The sequence below is a fragment of the Trichechus manatus genome, unplaced genomic scaffold, assembly GCF_000243295.1.
Source record: "Trichechus manatus latirostris isolate Lorelei unplaced genomic scaffold, TriManLat1.0 scaffold00062, whole genome shotgun sequence".
NCBI lineage: Eukaryota > Metazoa > Chordata > Mammalia > Sirenia > Trichechidae > Trichechus > Trichechus manatus.
In genome coordinates, this window is record NW_004443998.1 from 1,958,963 (window position 1) to 1,973,533 (window position 14,571).

Sequence of the window (14,571 nt, forward strand, 5' to 3'; positions counted from 1 at the left end):
TATTTGATAATATGTAACAATAAGGGTAAATTGAAACTATCTTAATGACTAAAGCTCTCTATCATTTTTTACTTAGAAATTGTTCAAGTATTCAAGGACTAACATTTTCTGTCTTGAAAATTAGATAAGGACCTGGCAATAGTGTTTCAGCTAACACACTAGGTTGTGATGGTTAACTGTATGTGCCAACATGGCTAACCTACGTTGCTGTTAGGTGCCATCAAGTCGACTCTGACTCACAGCAACCCCACGCAACAGAGCAAAATTGCCCCAGAGGATTTTCTCGGCTGTAATCTTTATGTAAGTAGATCATCGGGTCTTTCTCCTGCAGAGCCGCTGAGCGGTTTCAAACTGCCAACCTTTTGGTTAGCAGTCAAGCACTTAACTGTTTGTGCCATCTATCCAAAAAAACCAAACCCACTGACATCAAGTCAATTCTGACTCTTAGCGACACTATAGGACAGAGTAGAACTGCCCCATAGAGTTTCCAAGGAGTGCCTGGTGGATTTGAACTGTTGACCGACCTCTTTGTTAGCAGGCATAGCACTTAGTACCCAGTTATTTAATTAAACACTAATTTAGGTGTTGCTGTGAAGGTATTTTGTAGATGTGGTTAACATCTATAATCCGTTGACTTTAAGTAAAGGAGATTACCCTCGATAATGTCAGCGGGCCTCACCCAATCAGTTGAAGACTTTAAGAGCAAAAACAGGTTTCTCACAGAAGAAAAAATTCTGCCTCAAGACTCCTGTCTAAGTTTCCAGCCCGCCCTACGGATTTAGGACTTGCCAGCCGCCACAATCATGTGAGCCAATTCCTTAAAATAAATGTGTGTGTCCATAGTCTATCCCACTTCTCTGGAGAATCCTGACCGTTAAGAGATTTTGGTTCTGGAATTGATTCTCTAATCTGATGACTCATGACTATTTCCAGCAGAACCTCCAAATGTCCTAGTCTATCACCCAAGACCACCAAGGATGAACTTGTTATCTACACAGCCCAGCTTATTGGCCCATTGCAGTGAGGGAAACCACACAGCAGATAGAGGGACCATGGGAGTCTGACCAAAGGAAAAGATGGCATTCCTACAGGAGTTGGGGGAAGGGTGGAATTCAGGCAAAATTTAAATGTAGTGTTTTGATAGGCTCAAAACAAGGCAGGGACGTGTGTAAAGAAGTCAGTTTTAGGTCTGGACAATGAAATGGACCAGGTCACGTTTCCTTGGAAACAATAAGGTTAATGAAGATAGATGTGGAAGGCTGTGCTCAGAAATCCCTTATCTGAAGTACTTCACCTGGGTTATAAATCGAGGCTGCTTCTGTGTGTCAAAGTGATTAAGATCCGCCAGTCGAAAGTGGTTTCATTAGTGTAATTTCAAACAGCAAAGTTTCTGGTAGTTCGATTTGAGAGAACAAAGTTTCTGCCTAAGAAAGCCAGCAGGCCCACAACAAGCGGGTTGTGCCGTCTCCTCTGCAGCGTCCCTGGAGAACTGGCTGCCTGTTGTCTTCGCTGCCGGCTTTATCGATGCTTGTTATCCCAGACTGGCGAGGCCAGGGCAGTTTTTAAATCTAAGATCGTCTTTACTTTCTCAATTGTCCAACTTCTGTGAAAATACCTTAGGTGGCTGCACCTTTAAGTCGTTGGTTCCACTACGAGATACGCACAAAGAGCACTGAATTTGTTAGAGGAATTTTCTCTCCCAGTGCCGGTTCTGCTTAAACTCCTCCGACACTCCCACGTGACATGTAGCGTGAGATTCCAGCTCCTCACCCGGAGTTACCTGGCTCCACGCGAGCAGGACTCTTGAGCTCTCTGGCTTCACCGTGTCCCGCTCTGCCTGTGTAAATGGCCTCCATTCTGTTCCTCAGGCACATCAAGCCTGGTCCACCTGCTGTGTGCACCTGCTGCTTGGCACATCCTTCTCTTTGTCCCTCACAAGGCTGGCTCCTTCTCGTTATTTACGTCTCCAACTAAATGTCATCTCCCCATAAAGACCTTCCCCGACCATCCACTCTGTCACGCACACAAGACACCAGTCACTCTCAACCACATTATCACTTTCTCAATAGTGAAAGTTTTCTCTGTGGAAGATTGCTTATTGACTTGACTTGCCAATGTTACTCATCGTGATTTTCCCAGCATCTAGAACAGAGCCTGGTGGCGCAGTGATTAAGAGCTTGGCTGCTACCCCCCAAAAATGTTGGCAGTTTGAATCCACCAGCCACGCCTTGGAAACCCTATAGGACATTGACTCGATGGCAATGGGTTTGTTTTTTGTTTTTGTTTTTGGTTAGAACAGAGCCTGGCATACAGCACACTCAAGTTATTATTGAATGTAGGAGTGAAGTATCCACATGAATGGGAGCCCCGGTGGCACAGTCCTTAAAGCACTGGGCTGTTCACCGACAGGTTGGTGATTCAAACCCACCAGCCGCTCCTCAGAGAGAAAGATGTGGCAATCTGCTTCCGTAAGATGACAGCCTTGAAAACCTTATAGGGAAGTTCTGCACTATCCTATAGGGTCACTATGAGTCAGAATCGACTCAACAGCAACGGGTTTTATCCACATGAATTAAGGTTATTCTTAGTCTTTCTGGGCTTTGATTACCTTAACTGTAAAAAAAAAAAAAAAAAAAAAAAAACAGGAATTAAGCCCAAAACCTGTTGCTGTCGAGTCGATTTTGACTCACAGTGACCCTATAGGACAGGGCAGAACTTCCCCCATAGAGTTTCTCCAAGGCGTTCTGATTGGGTTGGTAAAAAAAACTCCAACTGATTGAATTTAAGATTATCCAAGTTGTCTAACTGCATTTGGTAGAAATACATATAAATCTCTGAGGAAAAATGCTTCAAACTGCTGAGACCATGGCCTCCGATTTGATTCCGATTCACGGTGACCCTGTAGGACAGAGTAGAACTGCCTCATAGGGTTTCCTAGGCTATAATCTTTACGAAAGCAGACTGCCCGGTCTTTTCTCCTGGTTCTTAACTAGGAGGCAATATATCCCCCTCCCCCACACTTCAGCTTTGGAAATGAGAGGTGTCCTTGTTTGTTGTGACTCTTGTTATGACAACAGGAAGGCTACCGATATATAGTGGAAGGAGAGCCAGAGGTGCTATAAATACCCTGTAATCCGAGGGGCTCTCTTAAATGAAGAACCGGCCACTCTAAATGCCAAGAATGCCTTTCTTAGAGAAACACTGCTGGATGATGATGGCAGGAGCCACAACTTTATGTTTTTATTCCTCTAGCATGTAAGCTCAGTGCTCTACACTTAACAGGCACTACTTTTCAAAGTCTATTTCATGTGTTCTGTCTAGTCATACTATTATGGAACTATATTATGAAGGCGGGAACCACTTATTTATAAAAGACGGTACTTGACCGGAGTTTTAATTATTGCACCTATCATAGACACAGGTTTTTTCCAATCGCATTGCTGACACTTTCTTCGAAGTATAAATCAATGGCCAGTATGTTTTTTCTCCATTTAGGCAGAATTGACGGACATGTCTAATTTTGAATGGTCCCATTTACCATTATAGACCAGTTCTTCCTTACCGACTAAAATAGACACGGTTACAAGTGAAAAACCTCACATCGTGCATAGCCCAGATAGCCTCCGCGTTGCTGGTCAGCGGCATTTCGCGTTAAGACATCATAAAAACGGTCATGGCTCCCTATCCCTTACTTGAAGATATGATTTACTATAAGCTGACTCAACCATAAATAGGAGTAAAACTCAAGGTATTTAGGGATGATCAAGGAGACCTAATATTTAATAGTGACAGCCCATGTAACAATAGCAGGCGTCTACTTTCTACCCATAAGTGAGGTAAGCATATACACGATTGAAAACTGATGTGACAGCAGCTCTAGGTATATGGACTCCATCCATACGACAAAAGAACTGTTATGATGTGACATAATCCTACATTTTTTCCTTGTGGAAAGTTAATCAATGATCAGTAAGAAATCTCTGTTTCAGCTTTTGATTCAGTTCATCATGATAAAATCGTAAGTTAGAAACACATTAAAGGCTCGTGCGATTGTTAAGGTTGTCAACTTGGCTGCGCCATGATTCTCGGCGGTTTGGCAGTTATGCAGTTTGGCAGTCATATAATGATGTTATCATCTCCATGATGAGATCTGATATAATGGATCATTTCCATGATAGGATCTGCTGTGAGCAGCCAATCAGCTGAAAGGCAGTTTCCTTGGGGGTGTGGCCTGCATCCACTATAGGTAAACTTTCTGGCAAGGTTCATGGGCTTTTGCTCACCCTGGCTCCTGCAACTTGCTTGATAGAATGATGGAATGGCCTTCTAAAGGCACGATTACAGCACCAGCTAGCTGGCAGTACCTTGCACGGTTGGGGCAACGTTCTCCAGGAGGCTGTATATGCACCAAACCAGTGTCCAATATATGGTGCTGTTTCTCCCATAGCCAGGATTTACGGGTCCAGGAATCCAGGGGTGGAAATGACCCCCTTGCAAAATTTAAGCTCTCAGGGTCTAGAGGTCTTAGTTCCAAAGGGAGGAATGCTCCCACCTGGAGACACATCACTGATTCCATTAAACTGTAAGTTAAAAATGCCACCTGGCCTCTTACGCCTCTGGATCAACAGGCAAAGAAAGGCGTTACCATATTGGCTGGTGTGAATGATCCTGATTATCAGGAGGAAATAGGATTGATACTACATAACGGAGTTAGAGTATGTCTGGAACGCAGGAACTCCCTTATGGCATCTTAGTACTACCATGCCCTGTGATTGAAGTCAATGGAAAACCACAGCAACCCAATTCTGACACGACTACTAATGACCCAGACCCTTCAGGAATGAAGGTTTGGGTCACCCCACCAGGCAAAGAACCACGGGTGCTTGCTGAGGGTAAAGGGAATATGGAATGGGTGGTGGAAGAAGGTAGTTCTAAATACCAGTTACAACCCCACGAGCAGTTGCAGAAATGGGCTGTAATTACGAGTATTTCTTCCTTGTATGTGAGCATCAAGTATTTTTGCTTTCTTCATTTACAAACGTGTGAACAGGGCCACTGCATTTTCAGCTGTCTGCGCGTTTGCTGTATCATGTTAGGTGCAGGTATGATTTTATAATTGTCTTTACTCAGAGATCATGTACGGTTTTGCGAGATGTGTACAGGTGCCAAACTGACACGGGATGGACTGGGACTGTTAAGGTTGTGTGACAACTTGGCTGGGCCATGATTCTCGGTGGTTTGGCAGTTATGATGCAGTTTGGCAGTTGTATGATGATGTGATCACCTCCATGATGAGATTTGATATAAAGTGACCACCTCCATGATGGGAGCCGCTATGAGCAGCCAGTCAGTGAAAGGGCGTTTCCTTGGAGGTGTGGCCTGCATCCAACATAGGTGGACTTTCTGACAAGGCTCTCAGGCTTTCGCTCACTCTACATCTGCAGCTGGCTCCTGTTCATCTGACCTCTGGTTCTTGGAACTTGAGCCAGCAGCTTACCTGCCGATCTTGGGATTTGTCAGCCTCCGCAGTCTGTGCACCAGTGGCCTGCCAGCTTACCTGCCGTCCTGTCGGCTGATCTTGGGATTTGTCAGTCTCTGCAGGCTGTGAGCTAGAGGCCTGTTGTCTGACCTGCCGATCTTGGGTTCACCAGCCCCTGCAGCTACATGAGTCAGGAGAAGCCTCCAGCCTGACCCACGGACTTGGGACTTTCCAGCCTCTACAACCATGGGCCATTTCCTTGATATAAATCTCTTTCTGGATATGTGTGTGTAGAGACATATATGTATGATACATGCTTCACTGGTTTTGCTCTCTAGAGAACCCAGCCTAAGACAGCTACATTTCTGAACACTGACTCACTCAGCCCAGTGAGTTGTCGAGACAGTTCGGGCATTAGTTCTGGTTTCTTAAATGGGTTAAAAAACTTAGTCCCTGCCTCCATCTACCTGTTTTAGAAGTCTTTAATTCAGATTTAGCTTCATCAACAATAATTTAACCACAAAAATAAGATACACACACAGCTAGTTTACATACAATAATAGCAGGCAGAATTTTGTTCTGACGCATATTTTAATTGTTCTGAGTATTGCGGCAATGGCTTTATTGTTAAAGCGATTTTTACTTCAATTACACTTTCAGCTTTTTATAATTCAAGCAAACTAATGCCCTTTTAGGGTTAATACTAGGCAAAAGTTAATTTGAACAAAACTTTACTAGAGCAATTTTTGTGATTTTTATGAAATAGTTTACATTTAATATGATTTACACTAAACAAAAATGAATGAAATTTAAAAACAGGGGGTTAGGAAGAAGACAGGATTATAATTTCAAATGTCAAAGGCCAAAATGATTTCTGTAAAACAAAATACAATCCTCCTGTAGCATAATTATTATGATTATTATTAATAATGTTATAATTATTTATATTAATAACAAAATAGTGATTACCTAACAGTGTAAGAGGGAAAAGCCTTAGGTCCCTATTTGGAACCATGTGCAAAGGTCAGGACCACAAGATTTCCTTGTCTCTTTATGAGCAACTTCCCATAGCCGTGCTGTTTTTAGGTCCATGGTAGGATCACTGAAAAGGTGACACGTAGCTGAGGCCACAGGCAGGGCACCATCTGACTGCAATGTGCCACTGCCACTGCCTTGTAACAGTACAGGACAATGAAGCCGCGAAGGCAGAGTAAGGAAAACCCATTAGTCAGAATGCCCGGTGTCGGGAAAACTTCTAATGTGGCAGTGAGCATAAGCATTTAACCAGGCTTTGTTGCTAAGGCTACATTCACCAAATTGTCAATATTCATGCATTCCCAAAAGACCAAGGGGTCCAAAAAGATCAGTGGTCACCAGTAAAAGAAAAAAAAAATCTGTACTACAAGCTACACAGAGCCATCTTTTTCATACTGTTAAAATGACTTCAGTATTATGGTAAAAAACAAATTCTGAAAACAGTCATTTTAGGATCCTATCAACACAAAGAATTGATATTTAATCTCTATATGTCACGTTTTATAAACGTCCTTTATGAAGCATTGTGTCAGAGGAAGAAATATATAATTCAGATTTTATTTGATTTCCATGGTAAACAAACTGTCAGGAGAAAAGTGTCTCTGAATTCCCTAACTGCTATATGATGTACAGGAGTTACACTGTTTTAGGCAAAACTAGTTATTAAAGTGGGTTTTCAGATTAGAATGTAATTATTCAAGTAATCATCAGTGTAATGATTCAGGCAAAAGGAAAATAATTACGGTGTCTACTTTCTGTTGAGGTTTTGCCCTGCTGAGTTAATTTATTCCAAAGTATTATTTAAAATGTACGTCAATGAGAACTTCTCAATATGTTATAGCATACTAAACTAGAAACACGTTTGTAAAAGGGAAATGTTAACATTTCTAACTTCAACACATGTTCAATTTTGGGTCTAAAAATGAATGAACATATTTAATTAGTAACTAATTAAAAGCATGAAATACAGACTAGTAAAATTAACATCAACATAATATAGAAAATTTAAGGAGTATGAGCATAATTTAAGTAGTTTTAATTCTAAACTTAGAGGAAGACACAGGATTAGGATTATAGAGTGGTAGGGAGTTTTCTGTTGTTTCTTTTTCCTTGATAGAAAACAACAAAGACTTAAGAGTTAAGATTTAATATTCTTACTAACTTCAAACCTAACTTTTATAAAAACAGATTAATGCTTGAATTCTAGAATAAAGAAGCTACAGCCAAATTTTTAAAGGGCATAATTAAAAAGGGAACAATTGAATTATTAAGCACCTTACTCAAAAACACATCACCTGTCTAACAAATTTTGAGATAATCAATCATTCAAGTTTGCAGAATACCAAATGCATTTTTCTAGATGTCACACAAAGGCTAGGTTTCTCCAAGGACACTCCAACTGCAAAATGTTAGCCTTGGGGACAGATGAACCTATCTGTGGTAAGGAGGGCAGAAACATACCACCTCAAGGAGTTAAATAGAAAGGTCGATGGAAAGTTTGATGAATGTTAAGAATGTAAAACAAAAAGAATACATTATATAAAGAAACTATAATAAAAAATCATGTACTTTAGCAATTTAAAATATTTTTCTTTGAAAATGAACACTTATTTATGTCTATCAAAATAATACCTAATTAAAAAAATTATAATAGTATAATTTTATTTTTTATAAAGCTTTAAGCTAACTGGCTACGTAACAGCATAAATTTTGAGATAAATTACTGAGACTTTTATTAACATCACTCTAGTATAGTGTTAGTCAGTGAAAAGTGAGACTACTTTTAACATTTTACTTATAACTGTAATTGCAGATGATAAAATGAGCTCCATTATCCCATCTTCAGAAGTTTAAAAGATACACAGCCATGGGAAAATAACTGAGAAAGCAAAATCTACATCTGATCTTTAAAAATTAGTATGTTTTAAAAAAATGAATTTTATAGAAAGTTTAAACATTTATTCACATGGTTGAAAACCAAAGATTTCTTCCTAGAAGTAGGGGAAATATAAAGATAGCACTTCTAAGAACATTCAGCTATCAGAAGAAAGTTGTGAAGTACAGTATGGATTTAAAAACAAGAGATTGGTCTAACATATTACCCAGCACCATTACTTTTTCTGTTAAAACAACCAAAACTAAACAAATTAAATGCACGGTGATTTATTTTTTGCCGATTTGGACAGATGATCCTTTGACGTTGAGTTTGTCCACAAAGGCTTTTGATCTTTTTCCACTTTCAATGGCTGGACTTTGGCGAGGTTTCTCCCTGAGGAATGTACAGACGAACATTAATACCATCTTTAACACAGTCAGTGTTGGTATTGTAAATCAATACAAACAGGTTTGAATCCACTGTAACTTAAGGAGAGTTTTATTTTAAAAATGCCTCAATAGCTTTGAAAAACATAAGGCAGACAGTTTCACTGTCTCCAACATTTAGGACAGCAAAAGATGGTCACCTGAGCTAGATTTACCTACCTATGTTTTAAGCCACACTGTCCAGTACGGTAGCCACTAGTCGCATTACAAAATTTAAATTAATTAAAATAAAAAATATAGTTTCTCAGTTGCACCAGCCACATTTCAAGTGGGATTCAGTAGCCACATGTGGCTAGTGGCTACTATATTGGACAGCGGAGAGTCATAAACATTTTCGTTACTGCTGAAAGTTCTACTGGACAGTACTGGTTTAGAGAAAATGCCACTGTTAAGGCCACAAATTTACAGATTGCCCAGAAAGAACATGCTTTCTCCAACGGGGACCCAGATTTCACATTCAAATTGAACACTGTTAGGTTTTAATCAGTAAACTTGTCAAAGTGAGACAAGTATTATCTAAAATTAAAATGGGGGCAAGTTTTCAAGTTCATTCTGTAGAAAATATAGGGGAAAGTCCTCTAAATTTTTGAAGAAGTATTTTAAAAGAAAAGATGCTACTGCTTGAAATTCTGCACGAGGCTTCTGAGTTACTTGATACCCACTTGTCCATGGCTACCGCTGGTTCTGTGAAGCCTTCCACCTTCTGCAGCACTCCTCCACTCTCTTATGGCCTAGAACAGATTTCTGTTTTAAGGCTCGGTGAGGCCTCCCTCTCTTTCAAGTGTAATTTCAATAGGAATTAGGTATTACCTTCAACGTTTCCCCCAGAGAACCAAATAGGATTGTAAATCTCCAGAATATGTACCAAATGTGTAAAAATCTTTAATCTGTGGTTTCACTACATTTATTTTGCACAGGTACTCCGAAAAGTAATGTCAAAAAGACCAAACTTCTGTTAAAGTTATTCCAAAATACCTAGCACACATGAATCACAGCATTTCACATATTCCACGTATCACTGCATATCATACAGGGGTCTACAAATTCATGACCATTAAATGCGGAATTCTGACTTGTAGGGAAGTCGTTAAGTCTTGCAGATACTCCGACCCCTTTACCAATCCTCCAGACACGGACCTCGCTCGCTGGTGTGAAATGCACGTCTTCATGTACATCCGAGTGAAGATCTGTTTCACGAGGACAACTATATTACAGTACATTAACTTTTCCTTGGGAGGATTTTGGCTCCTGACTATACTGAGTCACAGTTCAGTAGTGAGTTATTAATCCTTCAATCCTAAAATATTGTTTTTTGGTATAAATTTAAACTTGTGTGGAACACTCAGATTTAATGTAAAATTATTGTATCTTTCACAAAAAATATTGTGGATACAGCTTTGGTGTTCATCAAAACTTCTTGCAAACAGTAGTTAAAATTACATCACTTTTCTTCTAATTCTTCTTGAAACGAACCAGTGTTTCACAAATAATTTTACCTTCTTCTAAGTTCTCGGGATCCTGCGTTCTCGTGACCAACACTGGACATCCTCTTGTCTTCTAGGTTATGCCATCTTCCCCCGGGTTTGTACCTCAAGACCTCACTTTGCCACTCGTCATCAAAAGCATGAGCATCACCTACATTAAATGTCAAAATAAAGGGAATGAGTGTTGAGGTCTAACTGTCAGTGACTGCCTTGTTCCCCACACACTTTATTCTAGGCTGCTGGTTCTCCTATCAGCCGAATCTCAAGATAAAGGCAGGAAGCTACTGACGATCTGGTTTTACTGATTATCTGATTTTTTCACTCATCTGCCTGAATATCCTATTATTCTACCCAATGGAGCCCTCGACCCAATTACACTGGCTTCTAAGTCTTTATTTCTGGGTGATCTCAGAGTGACCACGCTGTCCCTGTGTACTTGGAATCTGACGCTCCGTCTGTGGCTAACACTTCCTGTTCACCTCCTCATCTTCCTACCTAACTTGGCCTCACAGCTCTGTTGTCCTTCCTAGGACAGGTTTTTCACCTCATCCATCACCTTGTTGTTATGAAGACGGTAATCTGACTCCACAACAGAGGAATGCGCTTGTTCTTTCAGGCTGCCTTTGTAATAATGTGTGTTCCTTCACTAATTTTTCTTTAACATGTTAATTACTGTCAAGTACTCTATATATTTAAATATGATAAAATTAAAGGTTGAGATTAAAAAAAGGTTAAGATGTTGTGGATTCTATAAAAATTTTTATCAAACTCCAACTTTAAGAGAATTTCATTTTCTAAGATAAAATAATTTTAAAACCCTTTCCCACGATAAAGACTGCTATTCAAAATAACCTTCTGAAAATAGACGAATATAATTTAAAGACTATAGTGAGACAGGTTAGGACACTGGAAGGACATAAATGCCTTGAAGACTGAATATAAAAATCTAGACAATGGATAGATTTACTAATGCTACATACATGATATGCCATATACCAGAAATTAAAATCTTATCTATACAAAGTCTAAGTGTCCAACAATACAGAGTGATTTAAATAAATTATGTCTATTCATGATAAACTTTCAGATAACCATTAAAAATTATGTTGTTAAAAAACAGCATCATAGGGGATTTGTTCACAACTATAATGGTGAGTGAAAATAAACACATTATACAACTAACTATATAGGTAATAAAATTCTAATTTTGAAAAATGTATGTGTTTATATGTATAATATAGAAAAACTATTAGGAAAAAAATACACTAAAATATTTAGTTATTTTATTACAGATGATCTTTATTCTTTATACTTTTTCAAATATACTTCCTTGATGATCAGAAGAAATATTTAAAAACTCCATTTGCCTATCGATAGCCTTACTAAATAAACATCCTAAGGATTCTATTTTCCAAGCATAAAGTAAGGAAAGTAAACGACAGCCTACATTGCTAAAATTCACCATAAAAAAGATTTACTATGAAATGAGAAAACCGCAATTTTATTTCTCTGACGAGGTATTCTCTACACATATTATTCATAAAGTAAATCAGAACTAGATTGTATGAAAGTAAAGCTGCTATTTGAAAAGAAACAAGCACCATTTTCGCGACAACTTACTTTCGCTCATGTTGGTGAACTCCTGACTGACCTCTTCGTTGCCAGTCTTCCTGTTCTTCGACTTTTCAATGACATGAGCTCGATCACGGATGTGATGACCGACAGCCATTTTCTCTAATCCACTGTCAGAATCTCTCAAAGTTCTCCTGGTTTCCTTTATCTGTGAAAGTAAAGTAAATACAAATTATTTAGTTGTAATTTAAATATATATGGAATGGATATAATTCTAAACTCTTCAGGGCCTGTTTACTGATAGAATTAAGGCCATTGATCTACTATGGATCTACACAGATCACCTACAGATCCACCACCAATTTGTAGTAAAATTGTGATACTGTGCCTCTGATATTTCCTGAACTGCTTAAAAATTAAAATTTCCAGGCAAATGGAACCAACACAATTTAGCCTTTGTCCAATTTGTAATCAAAGATTAAAACAAAGAATAACTTAATTATACAAGACTTAGTGCTTTCAGCACTGTCGCTGATGATGTGCGAGATGGATGCTCACACCGGCCCTCCTAGGAGTAAGAGCAGCTAATTACTCAGCAGGCATGCCGACCCTAATGACCTCAGTCTCAGGGCTCCCACCCATCAACTCTCTGGAATATTACTGAGATATTTATGATAGCCAAAGATTAACATGATTTGTTGTGGGACATACAAAATTATATTCTGCTTATATTTAAGACTTTCTATCACTTATAGGAGGCCTGGTGGTGCAGTGGTTAAGCATTCGGCTGCTAACCAAAAGGATGGCAGTTCAAACCCACCAGCTGCTCCTTGGAGACCCCGTGGGGCAGTTCTACTCTGTCCTAGAGGGTCACTATACGTCAGAATCGACTCAACCGCAACGGGTTGGGTTTGGTTCTTTTATGGCAAGAGCATCATTAAAAGGTGCATATTTATATGTGAGAACTAAAAAATGAATGATTTCATACCCGTCAGACTGGCAAACCTAAATCTTGGTATTACAAGTACTGACAGGGATGTGGAGAAACAGGACCTCTCATGCCACAATCAGTGGGAGTCAACTGTTTCCATCACAGCGGATGGTCACGTGGTAACTGCTAGGTAAACACGAAGCCACACACATCCTACACCCCAGTAATACCATTCCTAGACTCTAGAGACGCTCTCACACGTCTGCACAAGGAGACGTGTATAAGGACGTATAGTGAAAAACTGAAAATACCTAGTTATCTATCAAGAGGAAAATGGATCAAAAACTGTGATACATTCAGATGCTGGAAGACTATTTACAAGTTAAAATAAAGAAGCCAGGGCTACACACATCAACTTGAGTAAATCTCAGAGGCATATTACTGAGCAAAGGCAACGGCAGAGACACGCACTAAAATATAATACCAGTTATATTAAGCTTAGAAACCTACAAAACAATCTGTTAAATTGTTTATGAATCATACATACTTAATAAAATAAAATACGCATGAGAGTAACCAACTCCAGATACAGGAAGGTGGTTTTCTTTGAGGACGGAGGGAGGGAGGAGGGGCCGAGGTGGAGGACACTGGAGGGTTTAACCCCATCTGTAATGTTAACAGCACATAACACACAGCGAACAGAGAAAAATGTGAGCATTTGCTTCAGCTGGGAGATAAGCATATGGGTATTCTCTATATCCTTTTTGTATGTGTGAATTATTTTACGATTTTTAAAATTCATTTACTTCAGATATAAACTAAACGGCATTTATCTCACGAAACAAAGACTACTTTCCGCGTCCACTTACCTCGTCAGCACATAAAGGTGATAAACTCAATTAGATGTTTACTTGAAAAAAGACTCACAGGGAGGGAGGAGACAAAAAATGCCATAAACTAAGTAAATACAGTCGAGTTTTAACGCCTTTCCCTGACACGTGTCTCCATCCCCCCCCAACCCCCACCACAGTACCAGGTCCAATTTTAGTGACTGAAATTTGCTCTGGGTGATCCCTCATCGCATGGGTTACTAAGCTCTAAGAATTCTTGGAGGATACTCACTCCTCCTGGAGCTCTCCGAGTCTGAGTTGAGGCCTGGAAAACCTTTGGTGCTTCATCTCCCACTTTGGAATAGGTCATAACCGAGGAAGAACAAAACGAATGTCCATTGGGATCCATGGAGAGCTGACCCTAGAGATAAATATACTCTTGTTAAGTCAGAGTCTAGTCAAATATGAAAAACTAATGCCAGAAGGATTCAATGAAGTAACAGAACTAGCTAGAGGTCCTGCGAAGGATACGACAGTGTCAGTACGGTGTATCAGAATGGCAACTCAGGGAGGCCCAGCCCTCTCTCCATCTTAAGTAGCCATCCCCACTCGCCTTGCGAGGAGTAACGGCAGGTGCTCCACTTGGAGGTCAAGTCTGTGGCTTCATTTAGGTTTAAACACAAATGGTGTGCCCTGAAACCTATCATACTTTCACAGTCAGCGGGTGACCATGTGAGCAGCTTTGCGGCACTGAGCCAATCGGCCACACCCCAAGAAGCTTCACGCCTCCTGTGGATACCAGATTGCTACATTACTAAAATCATTAATAATGCCCTACGTTTGGGCATTCTGAAATGATCCATAGAATCCACACCAATAAGTAAAGTGATGCAGTTCCTCCTCAGACAGAATTATGTT

General features: G+C 39.7%; 1 protein-coding gene across 1 annotated transcript in view; it reads right to left on the reverse strand.

Moving 5' to 3' along the window:
* Window positions 1–5,703: 5,703 nt before the first annotated feature.
* MLF1 (myeloid leukemia factor 1) overlaps window positions 5,704–14,571 on the reverse strand; it is a 42,686-nt gene continuing 33,818 nt past the window's right edge. The window contains exons 4-7 of the mRNA XM_004379160.3: window positions 13,946–14,074; window positions 11,941–12,100; window positions 10,333–10,471; window positions 5,704–8,783 (exon numbers count right to left, since the gene is read on the reverse strand). Of these exons, the coding sequence (XP_004379217.2) occupies window positions 8,678–8,783; window positions 10,333–10,471; window positions 11,941–12,100; window positions 13,946–14,074 (534 nt within the window). The 3' untranslated portion in view covers window positions 5,704–8,677. The remainder of the gene's footprint in view (window positions 8,784–10,332; window positions 10,472–11,940; window positions 12,101–13,945; window positions 14,075–14,571) is intronic.